The sequence below is a fragment of the Chenopodium quinoa genome, unplaced genomic scaffold (genome assembly GCF_001683475.1).
Source record: "Chenopodium quinoa cultivar QQ74 unplaced genomic scaffold, ASM168347v1, whole genome shotgun sequence".
Lineage (NCBI taxonomy): Eukaryota > Viridiplantae > Streptophyta > Magnoliopsida > Caryophyllales > Amaranthaceae > Chenopodium > Chenopodium quinoa.
This window is the reverse complement of record NW_018743292.1, coordinates 9,153,456-9,171,981: the sequence shown is the minus strand read 5'-3', so window position 1 is coordinate 9,171,981 and position 18,526 is coordinate 9,153,456. Positions and strand designations below refer to the sequence as shown.

General features: G+C 34.9%; 1 protein-coding gene across 1 annotated transcript; it reads left to right on the top strand.

Annotated features, from left to right (window-relative positions):
- The first annotated feature begins 328 nt into the window (after window positions 1-328).
- Window positions 329-18,297, top strand: LOC110736901 (DNA polymerase zeta catalytic subunit-like). The gene is made up of 23 exons (XM_021917239.1): window positions 329-791; window positions 944-1,026; window positions 1,860-1,917; window positions 2,750-2,799; window positions 2,898-3,010; window positions 3,684-3,726; window positions 4,228-4,296; window positions 5,335-5,475; window positions 5,578-5,749; window positions 5,831-5,922; window positions 6,016-6,414; window positions 6,736-7,942; window positions 8,258-8,455; window positions 8,655-8,970; window positions 10,169-10,300; window positions 10,524-11,115; window positions 11,489-11,635; window positions 11,772-12,047; window positions 13,570-13,677; window positions 14,167-14,372; window positions 15,944-16,247; window positions 16,662-17,279; window positions 17,762-18,297. Exons 1-23 carry the CDS (start codon window positions 674-676, stop codon window positions 17,933-17,935), a joined length of 5,616 nt encoding a protein of 1,871 aa, XP_021772931.1. The 5' UTR covers window positions 329-673; the 3' UTR covers window positions 17,936-18,297.
- Window positions 18,298-18,526: the final 229 nt, after the last annotated feature.

Sequence of the window (18,526 nt, the reverse complement as noted above, 5' to 3'; positions counted from 1 at the left end):
CATTTTAAACCTAACATAAGTTTGATAAGTGAATATTGTGTTAATGAAATGCACCATAAGAGTGTTCATGATGTTTGGAAGGACTCTTCATATGGAGGATACGTAATTACCAAAATCATGGGATTGTATCCGATCTTAGGGCAATAACCTAGTTTATCCATATTACAAGATCAGAGAACAAAAAACGTATTAGTCTAGTAAAGCTTTGTGCTCATATTCAATTCTTTTGTTTAGTGTTGGAAACAAAACTTGAGCTTAATTTGCTTTGCGATAAACATGCTGATATGAATATGGCGCATCAATCTTTTAGCATCTTTAAAGTGATATTCCTTTCATTTTTTTAAGAGCATAACCTTTATTTATCTATATTTTATTATAAATACATTTTTTTTTTTTATAATATACATCTCTGATCTCTCTATTCCACCTCACTCGTAACCAACCTGGCAACCTCCATGCTCACTTATAATTCCATATGGTTGCCCTCAATATTTTTTTTTTTTTTTTTAAATTTCGAAAAATGTCCTGAAACTTCTCAAGTACGTCGTATAAGAATTAAAAGCCCTAAACCCCGCCAAATGAACAAAATCCTTCTAATTTTCCCAAAATTCAAAATCAGTTAATCAGTTACCATTAATAGAAAGAGGAGAGAGAAAGTGAGTGAAGAACCGCCATGGAAGAACCTTCATCGCAGGGAGATTCCAAGGTTTTCAGCGTTCGAATCGTTTCGATTGATCATTACATGTCTCCTCCAATTCCAGATTTCGACATTTCTTACAGCAGCTTCCAAGGTTCTCTGCAATTTCATCTATTCGGAGTTCAATGATTTTTATCTTTCCAAAACCCTAAATCGATTATAATTTATAAATGTTGAATTAATCGACGAATTTCTAGGGTTTCAGCTGAGATTTTTGTGTTTTTCATTCTTCAAATGTTTTTACAGGTGGAAGTGTGAAGGAGGTGCCTGTTATAAGAATCTTTGGCTCCACTCCTGCTGGTCAGAAAGCTTGCGTGCATGTTCATCGAGTAAGATTTTGTAAAATTCTGATGAATATTAATTTTTATTTGTATGTAATTCTTTTGAATTAACTCAATTTAGGTGTTTTTCAGTTCAATGTAGTTAAATTTTTCAACAGCTAATGTTTATACAACACTTTTTAAAATTAGTATCCTTTTATAATTTATAAAATATTAACTGTATGTGGGTTTTATGTTAACTATTCTTGTAAGTTACTATCTTTTGATATAAGAGTCCTAATTCGATCTTTAGTTATTCACAACATAATTCAAAATTAACCAATTACGGAGTAGGATTTACAAGTACTTTCTGTCGACATTTCTCTGTTTGCTGACTAACTAACGTCCCATGAAGGATTTTAATCAGGTTATATTTTCATCTTTATGGTAGTTTTTAACAAGAAAACAGTGTGAGAGAAGTTATTTAAGTATTTTAAATCTTTTAATATGGATAAAAGGTATTGGATTTTATTTTATTTTTTATACGACAACACAGCCTTAGTCCCAAAATGATTCGGGGTCGACTAACATGAATCATCACAAGGAATCATAAATGAATTTATTTTGAAGTGAATTTTGGTGGAATAGGGTAAATTTATTTTTAAGCCTTATTTTATTTTTCATAAATTAAATTATTTTTAAGTGAATTTTGGTGGAATAGGGTAAATTGGTAAGCTTCCATTGTGTGCTGGATAATCTTATTGATTTTTAAACTGTATTCTATACTAATTTTATGCTAGCTAAATTGTTTTTTTTTTTTTTTTAATTTTGAGGCTAGCCCAGATGTTAACTTTCAGAGGTCCCTCTAATCATGGTATGTTGGCCCTTGATTTATCTTGTAGGCTTTACCATATTTATACGTGCCCTGCTCAGATATACCACTTCATCTAAATCCAGAAGGTTTGGCTAATTTTTTTTTTTTTTTCCCTTTTGGATATATATTGTACTTCGTTGGAAATGTCATGTTATCCTTTTTCCAAAAAAGAAAAAAAAAAAAAAGGTCATGTTCCATAAGTTAACTGAATGTTATTTTTTGTCACCTTATCCTCCTTCCACTTTCATATGAATGATGCTATAATTGTTATTATATACTTGAAGCACCTTAGTCCATATTGCTCTTTTAGGCACGTGCTTATACTTTCCACCATTGTATTTTTTGTTGGATAGTGGGTACACTGTACTTTGTCAATAAATTTTTCACATGCATTCATTGGAAAATTATCAGTTTCCCTTGGAGTAATCTTTATATTGTTGGGTAACTAGTTGAGGAAATTTGTTCAATAAGTCAAGCTGGAAAATTGCCAATTTTTATGGCTCTCCAAACGAAAATGACTGTTGATTTATGTTGTATCTTATGTTTAATGAGAAGGGAAATGATCAAATATGTGATATGGTTTTGGGTCATTGGAAGACAACATGTCCCCAAATTTTAAATTCAGTCTTAATTTACGAGTATAAAATTTTCAGGGTACCTAAGCAAAACTATCCTAACCTTGAAAAAATTAGTGCAAGCTTTGCCAAACTTTTAAGTTTCACTTGTTTTTACTTCAAATTGGTTTTTGTACCAAAATTGATTGTTTTAGTTGCTTTTACTTTAAATTTGATTGAAGTTGTGAGTTGCTGCTAAAGTTTGTTGTTTTGTATAATGTCTAGTAAAATCCTGTCTGAAAGAATTGTTTAGAATCTAGGCGTGTCTATGTCAATGGTGTGATTGGGTTGTTTGTAAATACAGGTAGTGTTTATGTGAATGTCATATCTTTTGCTGTTGAGAAGGCTTTGAAGGTATGTTGAGTTTTACATTGTTTGAATTTTTTTTATCTTTGCTCATCATTATGTTTCGTCAGCTGCTGATAAAATTTGAATACTTTGGATTCGTGAAGCTCAAGGGCAATGCTGGTACAAAAAGGCAGCATGTGCATAGTTGCACTGTAGTCCGTGCAAAGAAATTTTATGGCTACCATTTATCAGAGGAGCTATTTGTAAAGATAAATCTGTATCCTTTTTAACATTGCATTGTTTTAAATCTAGGAATGAGCACCTTTTAATATTTTGACCCTTGCATGACAGGGAAAGCTAAATTTCAGAATTATTCTTCCTCCATTCTTTGTTAATTGCTACATTTCCCAATTTTAGAAGTTAATATTAATTGCTACATACCCATTTTTGGCTATTTGTTCTCTCTATCTCTCTCCTCATCCATGTTCCCTCTTTTTATCACTCTATCTTTCTCCTATATTTCGCTTTTAATGTGTGTGACACCCATATATGTAGCAATTTTTATAGAGCGAAGGAAGCATCTTTTTATTTTAATGTCTTATGGTTTACCTGTTTACTAAAAGTTTGACATAAAATTGATTGATTAACATACTGTTTGCTCACCCTTGCATTTAAGATAAGTCAGTGATTAATGGCTTTATAGTTTATTCAAAGTTTAAGAAGTAAGCAGGCTAAACATATGTGATATAACACTTTATGTCATCTTTTGCCTTGACAAGTTGGCTAACTTGGCTTCATTGTTATTTTTTTGAGATGTAATTGGACAAAAACTTCATGATGTGATAAGTCTGATGACTTCAATCATTAACAGGTTGCTGAAAGTTATGCTCTTGTGCTTTGCATACATATATTTTTTTCTTCCTTTCTTTGTTGTCCTTGATTGGTGAAAGATATTATCCCCATGATGTCTCCCGCGCTGCTAATCTTCTGCTGGTATGTGTTTTTTTTTTGGCCACTATTGGTCGAAAACATAAATTTAATAACCAAAGTCTTGCTGAAATCTTCATCTTTCTGTAGACTGCTTTTTGGCCTGGCCATTTTACCCTGGAGCAAAACTGTTAGCTATCATCTTCATTCAGTACTTGTAAAAAGATTAAGCTGTATTGCACAAACTGTTATTTTAATCATTTGGTTTTGTCTGAAAAAGTTTAACTTCAGGATTTTGCAATCTTCAGTGGAATTTTCCAATGTAGTCTGTTCTGTTTCTTTGAATTATAGATTAGACTATACTAAACTTTTTGGATTATTTGTGTGTTTCAAGAAATTATCATTAATATTATGGTGAGCTTACTTTAGGATTAACTGCTTCACTATCAAATTATCAAGTTGACCAAATTGTTAGCCTTTAACAGCTTTTGTTCTTGGTGGTTGAGTATTGTGTTTGTTTGCTCAAAATTACTGCATTCTTACTGTTACAGAAAATATGTTTTGCAGAGCGGTGTTGTCTTTGAGAAGTGTTTACAGCCCTATGAATCACATATTCCCTTCCTTCTGCAATTTCTGGTATTAATAGCAACTTGAAATGAAGTTCAAATTTCTAGAATTAAGAAGAATTCCATGTCTTGCTGCTATATCTGTGGCTACTCTTCTCAATTCATTGCTATCCATATACATGCTGCAATTATGTAGAGTAGTCTTGCTTGACCTCTTTTGCTCATTCCTATGTTATACGATGTGATTTGATTGGCTTAGTCGGTTAGTCCTCTGTATATGTTGTGAGCTGATGGTAGGTCTCAACTCTCAAGAATTGGGGAATTTTAAATCGAATAGGTGGGTATAGTTTGTCTCATCTTACTTTAGAGATTTACTTAAAATAGACATTTTCTTTTTCTCAGAAAGAGTGAGCAGCAATTGTTCATTTTAGTTGTGACTGTTACGAACTAGGACAATGAAACACTGATCTGATCTGTAGGAAATAGCTGTTTGGTTTTGGAAAAATGTTTATGATGCTTTTTTCAAAACGAGAAACTCTAGTCCATCTATTTGCGATGGAAGCTTATTTCACAAGAAAGAAAGAGTTCAGTAATGGGTCAGATATGTTTGACCAGCTTTTGGACATTTCAGATCTTCAGATGTACCATAAGGAAGTTTGTGGCAGATGCCAACCAATTTTTATGCTTAATAATTGGGGTATATGACTAGCAGGGCGTTAGTTATTTATTTAATTTTTGTTTGAGAAAATTTTGCTTTTGAGATAAGTGTTGTTAGTAGAGTATATCTGATCTTCTGTTAAGGCTTGGGAATTGAGATCAAGTTTGTATTGAATTATTGGATTTGCTAGGCAGTACCTTTTAGATTTGATAATTTGAATAGAATGGAAGAGATTTCCAGTGTTTAAATGAATGCAGTGTTGCACTTTATTTTCTTGCATGTAATTTTTTTTTTTTTTTATTACGGGACAGCTTTTTTGAATGGGTGTTTTAACTATAAACACTTGTCAAGTTCTAATCTTTTTTTGGGCTTATTTTTGGATGTTTATGCCCTCGTACTTTTCTGATTTTGCTGTCTTCACTTATATTGTTTGTGTTTAAAATGCATTAGGTTGACTACAACTTATATGGCATGGGCCATATGCATGTTTCAAAAATGAAGTTTCGTCATCCAGTGCCTGGTGATCTCCATGTTGAGAATGCTGATCGTTCTAATTCAGAAACTTTTGTTGGCAAGTCTTCTTATTCTCAGGTCATGTGACTGCCTTACCGAGTTACTGATCTATGATTATTATTATATATTCATATATTGGTTTCTAGTATCTGAAATAAATTGGGAATCCTTTTTCACTAGTCAGATGTGGCTTCTAGTTTGCATTCATTGCCACTAGTTTGGAGGTCTTTAACTATTCCAGATGAATGGATGTGGCAATATCCTTCCATACGTGGTGCTTCATCAACTCCTGTCAACAATTTTGTAAATCGTCAAAGCATTTGTGAACTTGAGGGGGATGCCACTGTAGAAGGTATGCTGTTATTTATACCTGCCTTCAGGTTTCTTCCTTCTGTTTCAGTTTGAATTATTACTCTCACCCTATTTTTTACAGACATTTTGAATCAGCAGTTGAAAATGTATACATCCCTCTCACAAACTCGTTCAGATGTGAGAATGGTTCAGTCGCTTGTTCCTATTTGGGAGGTTTGGCTTTATCCCAGCAATATATTACTCACTGTTAATGACATGTAGTATGGACTGTTCTGTTATTTACTGTTTTTTTCACATACATCATAGGAAGAGTTTGAAAGGATTGGAGTTCATGATGCAGAAATACTGGCTGATCCTGGTCGGCCACCTCCTCAAGATGTTTTGAAAACCTTGTCAAATGGTGTCGAGTACATGGACAACCTTAAGGGTTTGTATAGCAAATTAGAAAGCAATTTGTTAGATAGATCTGAAGATGTGAAATCTATGGTGCCAACACAGTGTCCAATAGAAGAGGAGAGTATAATGGGAACAAGAAACCAAAACTCAAATGAGCTAGTATTGAGGTCCTCTGAAGACGTAAATATCGAGCATTGTGTGACACCACATCAATCAGTGTCTGTTGACGCTATAGGTGCATTATTGGGAAAATCAGTTGAAATGGATGAAATGGATATTCTTCAGGTGATGGAAAGAGTGGATACAAAAGTACTGAAATTCTCTGCCTTTTTTCTCCTCCTTGCTGTCTTGCAGTAATTGGATTCTTTGAAAGTTTAAAACTGCCCTAGTTTGAATATATCAACTTTCAAGAAAGTATCATCTTATTTTGTTTTTTACCTGTTCCCATGCCTTTTTGGTTTTATTGTTGGTGTAGAATGACCTGAAATATTTCTTAATCTAATCCCTTGATGATGTTGCGTTAAAGTTGTAATTATGGAAATTGTATTTAACTTAAAGTGCTTCTTTGCCTTTGTTGTTTCCTTGCTCGGATTACCCCTTCTCTCAACATGTTCAATTTGTATGATTCAGGGTACAGATTCAGAGGATGTAGCATTATTGAAGTGGCTAGCTTCCTCACAGGCTGCAGTAGATATGAACTCAGATGATGAACTTCACCAGGAGACCATTCTAAATCCCATGTTGCCAGCAGCAACCATTGATAAAGTGTTGAAGATAGCTAATACAGATTATGAGAATGGATCTCAGCAAGAGTGTCAGGATATACTTGATTCAATTGTAGATGTGTTAAATTCTGATGATCAAAAAGGAAAAAGAACTTCTATTGGTCAAGATTTATCTGGCTCAAAAATTCCAAAGTTCGATGGTGCTGGAGATGATCATCAATTTACTCCTGCTGCTAATTTACCTGAACAAATAGACACTGAATCGGTGTCTTCCAAGCATCATACATTTCCCCATTGCAGCTCTAGCTTTGATGACAAGCAAAAAAAACCCAAATTACAGTTTGGTCACCAATTAACTCCTGCTGCTAATTTACCTGAGAAAATGGACACTGAATCTGTGTCTTCCAAGCGCCACACTTTTCCCCATAGCAGTTCTAGCTTTGATGACAAGCAAAAAAAGTCCAAATTACAATTTGGTCCTTTACCTCTTTCTGAAGTCCAACAATTTACTACCAATATACATTCTGATCCTTCAACTAAGAATGCAGATGGCAGTGGCTGCTATGTAGTTGACTCAAGAACACAACACAGCGGTTCTGTACGAGACTTGATGAGGAAAAAGCAAAGCTTCCGAGTTGGATCATCCAGTTCAGGAAAAAGTGTGGAAGAAGGTTTTGTAAAGGAAAATAATGTATTTTATCCGAGGAAGTTGGAATTTCATACAGAGCCATCAGAAGAGCAAAATTTGATGGCTGCTGAATTTTCTCCCTCTAGTCATATGCAGATAGACAAACAAACAGAAGTGTGTGAAGTTAGACAATCTGCTACTGATTGTCCTGTTGGAAAAGAGAAGCAAGATATTGCAAACTCATCTGTAGCTGATGCAGAAGTTGTCAAAGTTGACTCTGTAAAACAGCATGCGTCTGTGAGCCCACCATTTGCATTTGGCCACATGGATGAGACAGAGTCCGTAGGATATATCAGCATGACTTTCCACAAGAAACCTCCGTTAGCTAGCTGGAAAAATGGCACATCTCAAAATTCAGCATCAATACCTGTTCCCTCTCGTTGGTGTTCTGTCAAAGATGACAGTGACGATGAAGGAACATCAGGTTCATTTTTTTTTCTTTTATATGTGTTCTTAATTATTGTATAATTGTCCATTTGGAAACTAAACCAATTGTTAGAAAGTTGTCATTGTTCTTAAGTTAATGCAAAGGTTAGGCTTTTTTCTCCTTAGATTACGGTCTTCTTTTCTGCTCATCACCTCCTTTTTTATAATCTTATTTTTTGCTTCTGCTATCTCATCAAGATGTTCATTGTTACATTGAATACACTCTATTATCAGGATGCTAATTTAGATTTAATTTGCTTATGTAATTGACTATTGTTGTTTCTTATCTTACATGCTTTTCTCTCTCTTGCAGTGCAGGGTGGAGTTCCAGAAGATGTTCACCCATTTTTTACTGACTCCTCTAAAAGTGTCTCCCAGGAATCACATGGTTTTGGTATAGGAGTTCCTACTCATTATTATAATGATGGCTCTTATGCTTATTTATTGACCCCAGCAGTTTCACCTCCATCAGTTGATTCTGTTTTTAATTGGCTAGCGCTTGAAGAAAAAGGTAGAGCTAACAAATGTCTTATTTCCTTATTCTATCTGGAAAGAATTTTATACATGAATTTTTTGTAATTCATAATGATAAGATTTGCCCTTTTGAGGGATGTGAGCTGTTTAGCAGCTAATTTTCAGTTTGATATTGATGCTTAGGTCTCTAGCATCTTTTGCTCAACACTGATTTGTGCTTAAAAATTATCTTCCAGAACGTACACGTGCAAAGCCCTTACCTGATGATTCCTCTGAATTAACACTTTTGGAGCCCATGAATAATCGGCTAGATGGTGAAAATCATAGAAATTTAGATATGGAAGGAGGTCTAATGAAAGATGAGCTTGCCCAATGCCTTGATAAAGGGAGTTCTTTGAAAGAAATTTTTTTGACAAAGCTATCACATGACATCTCTCAGATCTCAGGACCCAGTGGGCAGTCAAAGCCTACTCCTCTCAGTCAAATCGGGTTTAGAGACCCTGCCAGTGTTGGCGCTGGCCAACAACTGACACTGTTGAGTATGGAGGTGAGGTATACTAGATATCCACTTACATATGTTTCTTGAAGGGGATGTACCCTCAAAATTGTCAGATGAGATGTTAATTATTCGTTTTTTCTCCCTCCACCCACCCACACCCCCCCCCCCCCACCCCCAAAGTTTCTATCCAACATATTTCTTATAGTCAAGATGTAGTAGATTTACAATTACATTTGTATTCTTGGTTTATTGAATTCAATCCTTCAAAATATCTGCCTGCCTTGTCTTTTGCTTGTTGACTGACATGCAAGGAATGAATGGGATCCATAATACTTTACTGACTGAGTGACTTCAGTTTCCTGGCGTTGGTACCCATTATCCCTGCAAAATAACTTCTTTTTAGAAAAAACTATAATGGGCATTTTTCCCATATTGCTTGAAGACTGGCAGATGCAAGATGAAATTGTCATTTGTCTTCATGATAGTGCCAATGAGATCTTGGACCTTGGTCTGGTGGTCGAAATTAGTTATTTGGTAAAAAAAAAAATTCCCCTCACCCATTGTACCTAATATGTTGAACTTTTGCACCTCCTATGTATTGGTTGTATGTGTCTTTTTTTTATATGAAACATATGGTCAAATAAAAGTACTCCCTCTGTCCTGAATTAGTATCTGTTTAGGTCAATGTCATACAACCTGAGCTAAAATTTGCTCATAAAATTAGCATGTAATGCTTGTGCTTTTGGACGTTTGGAAAATAAGTTATGGTGTGGCTGTGTTTCTTGTGAGGTTTATTTATTTATTTATATTCACGGCTGGTGTTACAATGGTGCTTAAAAACTGTGCTTCGTTATATTAAAGTTAAGTGTATAAGTGCTATCAGCTATTCAGCTGTCATGGTATAGCACATACTCAGGCTAATGTTTGTGATTATGTGCTTATCATCAGGCTGGTGTTTTTGAGATTATACTAGCATTACTTTCAGAGTTGCAGTTCCAGATGCATTTTTGATATCATAATGTCATTGCAAAGTATATAAGTACCAATATTGCCAGCCTCCTAGTTTCTTGAGTTTGTCATTACCTTCTTGGTTAGAAATGCTGTGGTTTTTTGTTTTTTGTTTTTTTTTTTTTTTAATTTTTTTATTATTCTTTTTGTCAGGCAAATTTAAAATTATTTTTTGGCATGGATATAAATATATTTTGTGAGATGGTTTTGATTGAATGTAGATATCGATACAGGTCCAAGCAGAATCCAGGGAGATCTTCGTCCTGATCCACGGCATGATAGTATAAATATTATTGTCATAGCAGTCCAAAATGATAGTAGTCCATCTGTCGACATCTATGCACTTCTGCATGGTTCAACTGAAGGTTGTGGAAGGTATCAATACTAAAATTTTTAAGTTCCTTCATGTTGTGCCCTTTGTTAAATTTTTATTTTGCCTTTATTTTATAAAAATATATTTATGTGACCACTAAACATTAAAGTATGAAGTATAAAGTTTCTGGAACTTGTAAGAAATGCCTTTTCTTCTTTTTCTCATTTGTTTTAGTTGTGGCAATCACATAGGATTCTGAATAAGTGCTACATTTATGTGCTGCAGAAACTTGGATGGAATATCAGGATGCAGGATGCTTGTTTATCCTGAAGAGAGGGATTTGCTTGACAAATTTATAAGTATAACATGCTCAATTGATCCAGATATCTTAATCGGATGGGACATCCAAGGCAACTCACTTGGATTTTTAGCTGAAAGGGCTTCTCACTTAGGTCTTAGCTTGATTAACAAAATCTCTCGTACACCAGCAGAAAGAAAGGCAGTTAACAGAGACCTGGATACTTCTGACAAGGGAACTGCTGCAGCTGTATCTGCTGATTCTCTGATGTCTGATACTGTTCTTGATGATAACACTATAATTGAGGATGAATGGGGTAGGACCCATGCAAGCGGTGTCCATGTAACTGGAAGAATAGTCCTCAATGTTTGGAGACTCGTGCGTAGTGAAGTTAAATTAAATATGTATTCCCTAGAGGCTGTGGCAGAAGCTGTTTTGAGACGAAAAGTTCCGTCGATTCATTGGAAGATATTGAACAAATGGTTCTCAAGTGGTCCTGGGAGAGCAAGATTCCGTTGCATTGAGTATTTTGTGGAGAGGGTAAAGTTGAACTTTGATATTGTGAATCAGCTTGATATGGTAAGTGCTGCATTTAGTAGCTCTATTCATAAAGGTCTCATTTTTTTATCCATGCATCATCTGCCTCTTAGTGTTATTGGATTTGTCTTGCTTGTTTACTGTGATTTGATTCCCCTTAATTTGCAATTTAAGTATTCCTTTTGGCTTCGGGCTTTCGGCATTCTTATAACATTGTAATTTATTTTTTTATTCTAATAATAATTTTATGACCATTCTTGGAGACATCATGCTTCTAATAAAGAAACCAATTATATTCTTCTTTGAAGGCAATACATTTTTATATAAGGCTGATCTCTGCCAAGAATTTACCTTTTCCCTTCAATTGCTCTATCTTTGTTCTCTTACTATCAATTGAGATTTGCTTCTTCTGTAGATAAACCGCACATCAGAGCTAGCTCGTGTTTTTGGAATCGACTTTTTCTCTGTTTTGTCTCGTGGCTCTCAGTATCGTGTTGAATCCATGCTTGTAAGATTGGCTCATACACAGAATTATGTCCTTATTTCTCCAGGGTATCAACAGGTTTTGCTTTCTTTCTTCTGTTTTTTTTCTTCCTCCCATGTCACAGTAATGTTTATGACTATATGTCTTACTGTACTCAAACGATTCGCTGCTTGTCTGTGTTGCATTGACCTATATTTTAACCTTGTATTATCAGGTAGCCTCTCAACCTGCAATGGAGTGCATACCTCTTGTAATGGAGCCAGAATCTGGTTTCTACTCAGATCCAGTTGTTGTTTTGGATTTTCAGTCACTCTATCCGTCAATGATAATTGCATACAACCTTTGCTTTTCTACCTGCCTTGGCAATGTTGTCCCATCAAAAGCCGATTGCCTTGGGGTCAGCTCATACTCCCCAGATTTGCAAATTTTGAAGGATTTAAATCAACAGATACTGGTTACCCCTAATGGTGTAATGTATGTGCCCTCTGAGGTAAATTTCCATCTTCTACTGACTTGTGAGCTGTGCTTCTAGATCTGCAATTTGCATAAAAGGATATGATATATATAGGATTGCTTCTGAAGTTTGAATTGCTGCTGCACTTTGCACATGAACATTCTTTATGTTCTTTTACACAAGCTTGCTCTGAATTGCTTTTTTTTTTTTCCTTAATTTTTTTTTTATTATTTTTTTATTTTCCAGTGGAGGGTTTTTTTTTTTTTTTTTTTAATTTTTTTTTTGATCTAATATGCCATGCCTCTCTATACCTTAGTAGTTTTGTATCTCCTCATTTGAATATTATGTTACCTGCTTGTTCTCTTGAACTTCCTTACATACTCCCTCCATTTCATATTAATTGCAATAGTTGGAATTACATAAAGTTTTAGGAAAATTATATGGTGGGGAACAAAGCGTGAATTTTATAATATATAGTCAGGCCTTGTTCTTCAAACTTTATTTTTGCTGAAATGAAATTATATTTTATAGAACTTAAATAATTTTTGCCGAACTTATGTAGTAAATAATTTTACTAAACTTAAATTATTGTTATTGATCAAAACTTACTTTTACTGTTCAGAATTAGATTTTAATAAAGTACACATTGAGACGAATCTATCAAAGATCCCATGTGACTGTTCATCTTTAAGTATAAATCACGAAATGTAATTGAAGTTGAGTATGTTAATAGTTTACACTATTGAAATGTTGCATGTAGAAAAAGAGAGGAAGTATTATAGTATAGTTTAAGAAGTACAGATATACCCTTCTATGTTTTGAATTGATCTCTAATAATCATATTGCCTTTCTTTCTTATGCATCACTTCTTTGAGACATTATTACCTATCCTTTTAGAGATGGCTTTTTCCATAGTTTGGTGCTGGTTTATAATCAGTCGCTCTAACTTTTTGCATCGTTGATGTCTCCATCGCTTCTTTACTGTTCAATAATCAGTAATAATTACTCCCCTATTCTACCAGAGTAATGATGTTTAACTTTCATCAATTTGTTGTTGCATGTGTTCTTGTCCTAATCTCCAATGAGATGATGGGTTTCTATTAGATGTTGGTAGGGAATTCTTTGTATCACTTATTATCTGATCTTCCTATGAGTTTCTCATAAATTTTGTACTTTTTTTTTTTTTTTTTGAAAGAATAAATTTTGTACTTAATTCTTGTTATGTATATGTGTTTATTTTGATGTCCAGTTCAGTTAACAATGTTTAGGATTTTTGTAGTTGTTAATGGCATTCTTAGTCCTATATTTGCCTTAACATATTATAGCTTATGAAATCTGGTAAACAATGTATTCTTAAAAGACATTATGAGTAATCCACCAAAGATGACATTTTAAATTGTAGCCTCTAATTCTGATCTAGTATCTATAAATAGCTTTATTATGCTTTCGTTTATCTTGAAAGAAGAGGGAAGGTTCTGTGCATGCACTTTTCCCTGCATCCGCAATTTATCTTCTTACTTTGTTTACTTTTGTGACTCCATTGTACCACTCTAAGTAGGTGCGTAAAGGAATTCTACCTCGGCTGTTGGAAGAAATTTTATCAACTAGGGTTATGGTGAAGCAAGCAATGAAGTCGTTGGCACCTTCACAGCAAGTTCTTCAGAGGGTATTACTTCCAAGACTTGAAATCTTTTGCATGTATTTTAAAATGTGAGAAAAGATTTGTTGTGGCTCTGAGAAGTGTTTGATCAAAATTGAGTGGTATTTTCTTTTATTTAATTAATTATACCAATTACCAACATGCCCTTACATTAGTTTCCTTTTTCAATTAAAAATCAGGCCACATCCCATATCCTATCCATTAACTATTCTCAAACTGATTGACAGCTTTATTTGACTTTGAGCAACCCTTTGCAACTCTATTACCAAGCATGGAAATTGTGGCTACCTGATATTGAATTCAATGAATGAATGTAGCTGTGTACAGAAGCTATCTATATACTTCTTAGCTACAAAGCTTACTGGAACTGCTAATATGTATATTTGGGTTGGGCTAGGATGTTGTAATTGTTGTGTTTGTGATTATTTTTCTCTTAATAAACATGTTTGTTAGAAAGAAGAATTATGCTGATTTTTTTTTCATCCTTTATTACAGATATTTAATGCCAGACAGCTTGCATTAAAGCTAATAGCTAATGTAACTTACGGATACACAGCTGCTGGATTTAGTGGTCGCATGCCATGTGCAGAGCTGGCAGACAGTATTGTTCAGTGTGGTCGTAAAACACTTGAACATGCTATCTTATTTGTCAACAAACATGATCAATGGAATGCTAGGGTTCTGTATGGTGATACTGACAGGTAAGTGATAAAATATCTACATTATTTGGTCTTACTATCCTGAAGGCTGAAACTATGTTTTCTATGAGAATTGAGAGCTCAAAAGTGGAGCGATCTTTGTTTTAACCACACCATAGTTTTCAGATGTTCAATGCACCATATGAATGAGCTGGCTTAATTTATTTATTTTAAGTCTCTTGAAATTACATTCAGAGTCTATGCTCTCTTAACAATCATTTCTTACTACTACTGTACTACACATAATATTTCTTCAAAAAAATTCTTGACATGGCAATGTTTAATATCCCAACTTGAGTGTTTGTCTATGCTTACCTTTTCTCTCACTATTTTAATTGGATCTTCCCAGAGCAAAAGAAGGCGGTTCGTAGTTGACTGACGCTTTGGGTTTCTTAAGTTGTCAATTTTTTCGTAGACATGGGTATGAGTTTTGGGTGCGGGTCAAGCATGTAACACATCAAATTAGATTTAAACACAGAAATTATGTCCTAAAATAGGACAGTGGTATGGGGACACTGCATAAATGAAATGTATTAATGTTTGTAGAAGACTTTCTGCATGTTTCAATGTACAAATACATATACATACATTTTAGCCTGACTTGATTGTTAAATCTTATTGAAATCCTTATCTGAATTCTGAAGCCTATTTTTGAGCATATATCACACACATTCTTCTTTTCCTTCTATTTATACAGTTTCTTTTGCAATTATGTGGTTCAATATGATTGAAGTGTCTGAGTGACCATTGAAGTATCGGGTAATACTTCCATACCCTTGTCAGAGTGTTGAGTGTTCGACAAGGGTATGGAAGTCAAAATGAAGAGTTTAAGACAGACAAAATCTTGAATTGAAACCCCTCAACTCTACTCCAAAATAGCAGACAGCCCATAAAACATACAACAAATACAAAAAAATCAATAACACTCACTACAAAGTATCTAATCTACTACTCTTCAAAACTTTAACTATCTTCCCTATAATGTCTTGAATTCTGAGCTTGACAGTATTACTGACATCCTTGAAAGCTGTAGCAACCATTGCAAACTTGAACTCCTACAGGGCTTTATTACTCACATTCTGCATTTAATACAGAGCAGCTGCTAATCTGTTATAGCAGCCAAATCAACCTTCTTCTTGAACTGTGACAATCTACTCCAAACGTATGCAAAATTAACTGGAGGAGTGGTGATCAGCCAAACCTTCACATCCTGATTACACTGCCTTCCAAAAAAAAAAAAAAACTGTCACACTGGAAATTACATATCACACGAGGCAGTATCACATGCCTTCTTTACACAAAATTTCCTTGACTTGCTATCTGTTTTGCATGACCGACGAGGCAACCAATCTATGTCTGGATAAATGCCTTGTTTTATTTCCATGTTGTGTGAAAGAATTTTCCTTATTTGGGAAATTTTCTTTAACATGTCAAACTGTACTGTCTTTTGGTAGTTCAGTTATGTTGTTACTATTTTAGCTTTTGCATTCCTCACTGTTATTAGTTGAGGGTAATTGCTGATTCCTTTCTAATTTTGTTTATATATCCTGCTAACACTGCTTGGTTTTTGGCAGTATGTTTGTTCTTCTTAAAGGGCGCACTTTAAAAGAGGCTTTTCGTATTGGAAATGAGATAGCTTCCACAATTACAGCAATGAATCCAAATCCTGTCAAATTGAAGATGGAGAAGGTCTATCAGTCCTGCTTTCTTCTTACTAAAAAGCGATATGTAGGATACAGTTATGAGAGCCTCAGTCAACCAGAACCTATGTTTGATGCTAAAGGCATTGAGACAGTTCGTAGAGACACGTGTCCTGCTGTTGCAAAGACCTTGGAGAAGTCGTTGAGAATGTTTTTTGAATGCCAGGACATTTCCAAGGTAAAATACTGGGTAGTTGGAGTCACTTTTTTTTTATTGGAAATTAGTTCTGAACTTCTGATCATGTTTTCGTGCTCTATATTTTTAATAAGAAGCAAAGGTTGGGATCACTCTTTCTACAAATATGGTTATATCAGTAATGTATAGTCAATGCTTGTTATTTTCTGTAAATTCAATTGAGGAGATTGCTAAACATCACGTCTGCCACTTTGAAGCTGGCTTACCTTAAAAAAAGGATTTTAAAGAATTTTTTTCTTACTGAGAAGTTTTCTGTCTGATTTTTCCAGGATAGGAATTTCCTTTTGATGATTGAGTGTTCTGTGACCTACTCCCACATGATACCAACATTACATTCATGACTTGTACCTTTTAAAATTGATGTCACCGTGTTACGCTCTATCTGGTTGTTTGCAGGTTAAAGCTTATCTTCAGCGCCAATGGTCCAGAATCCTTTCAGGAAGGATTTCAATTCAAGATTTTGTCTTTGCAAAAGAGGTCCGATTGGGTACTTACAGCACAAGGGCTTCATCATCACTGCCTCCAGCAGCAATTGTTGCTTCTAAAGCAATGAGAGTTGATCCAAGAGCTGAACCTCGATATGCTGAGCGTGTCCTTTATGTTGTTGTCCATGGAGAACCAGGTGCTCGATTGGTTGACATGGTTGTTGACCCACAGGAACTCTTGTCTATGGAGTCTCCCTATAGACTGAATGATTTGTATTACATCACAAAGCAGATAATACCAGCTTTACAGCGGGTATTTGGGCTTATAGGTGCTGATTTAAGGCAGTGGTTTCAGGATATGCCACGGCCTGTTAGGGATGCTCCTGCAAAGCAACACTTCAGTGCTGTAAATTCTCTCCGAGCTAGAATTGATTATTACTATTCCTCAAAACATTGTGTACTCTGTGGAGAACTTGTCCAAACAGCTAATTATTTTTGTGAAAAATGTTCCAAGAAGGGCCCTGTTACCGTTGCAGCTATGACTGGAAGAACTTTAAAACTGGAGAGAGATATCCAACACCTTGTTGCTGTGAGTATCATAGCCCCCCACCTCCCCCCTCTACACTTGCAATTTCTTATACCTAGTGTGTTCCCTTATGTTAAAGCCATATAACTCTCATCATTCGCCTAAGAATGACAACATTTTTACAAGTAGAGATGCGAGGAAAGCTTCATCCACTCTGTATTACCCATCTACCCTTATCTGCACCACTCATATCCGCTCCATAAAGTAAAGGAGTTATGGTGTTTAGGTTAGTAATGTACAAAAGTGGAAATGTCGCAGAATTTTGAAAGTAAAAATTTTAGGCAAGTGCAATTTTAGGGAAACAGAGGAAGTAAATCATAGTAAAGTAGTTGAGTGGTGATTTATTGGTTCCTTTGTTCCTTCACCTATATTGAAGAATTTCTTGTCCAAACCTGCCTTTGCCTGCTGTTGTGCTCTTTAATTTTGGGCTCAAAGTTGTGATACTCTGCAATGAAATGACTAATTATGTGATTTTCCTTCTATAGATTTGTCGGCATTGTGGTGGTGGAGATTGGCTGGTGGAAAGTGGCGTCAAGTGTACTTCTCTAGCATGCTCGGTATATTATGAGAGGCAGAAAGTTCAGAAAGAACTGCGGGCTTTCTCTGGTATTGCTACTGAAGCAGGTTTTTATCCTAAGTGTATGGTGGAGTGGTTCTGAAAGTTTTCATTATTTTCCTATAAAGAAACCGCAAGGTGATAATAGGATAGCTGGATAGGTGAGGTTTTGGTAGCATTTTTTTCTCCTGCCCTTTTCTCCTAAATGTGATTATGTAATTTTTTTTTTTCTACTCGTATAATGCAGTGTACGATTCAAATGTATATGGACCTTATGGCCATATATTTTGTACAGAGTAATCCGTAGTGTGTAGGAACATCTCTTCGTGTATAGAGTTACAGCATTAGAAGCCAGGCAAATTTACTGTTGTTTGTTGTATCTCTTGTTCAATGTACAATTATAACAGTGGAAGTGTCTATATATTTTGTTCAATCTATAGCTCTTCTATGTTGATTTACTTCGAATTCATTTTTGAATTAGACTGCTTGCATATTGATTCGACATATTGATAGGTAAAATTGTATTGAAGGATCAGCTATCAACCAATGATGTTTTAGTTCCTTTTTTATTTTTCTGTTTTTCTTTATTTCCTCTTGTCATGTTTTTATTCCCTGTAGCTAGTCTGTTTTGGCGGCTTTCACAGCTGGTCAGTTGTAGTAGTATATATTTCAAGGGTTTGTAAGAGCAGTCATT

Coding starts and splice junctions, on each gene's coding strand:
- LOC110736901 (XM_021917239.1), top strand. CDS start 674: ATGGAAGAACCTTCATCGCAGGGAGATTCCAAGGTTTTCAGCGTTCGA. Junction 16,248..16,661: donor AATGCCAGGACATTTCCAAG/GTAAAATACTGG, acceptor GGTTGTTTGCAG/GTTAAAGCTTATCTTCAGCG. Junction 17,280..17,761: donor ATATCCAACACCTTGTTGCT/GTGAGTATCATA, acceptor TTCCTTCTATAG/ATTTGTCGGCATTGTGGTGG.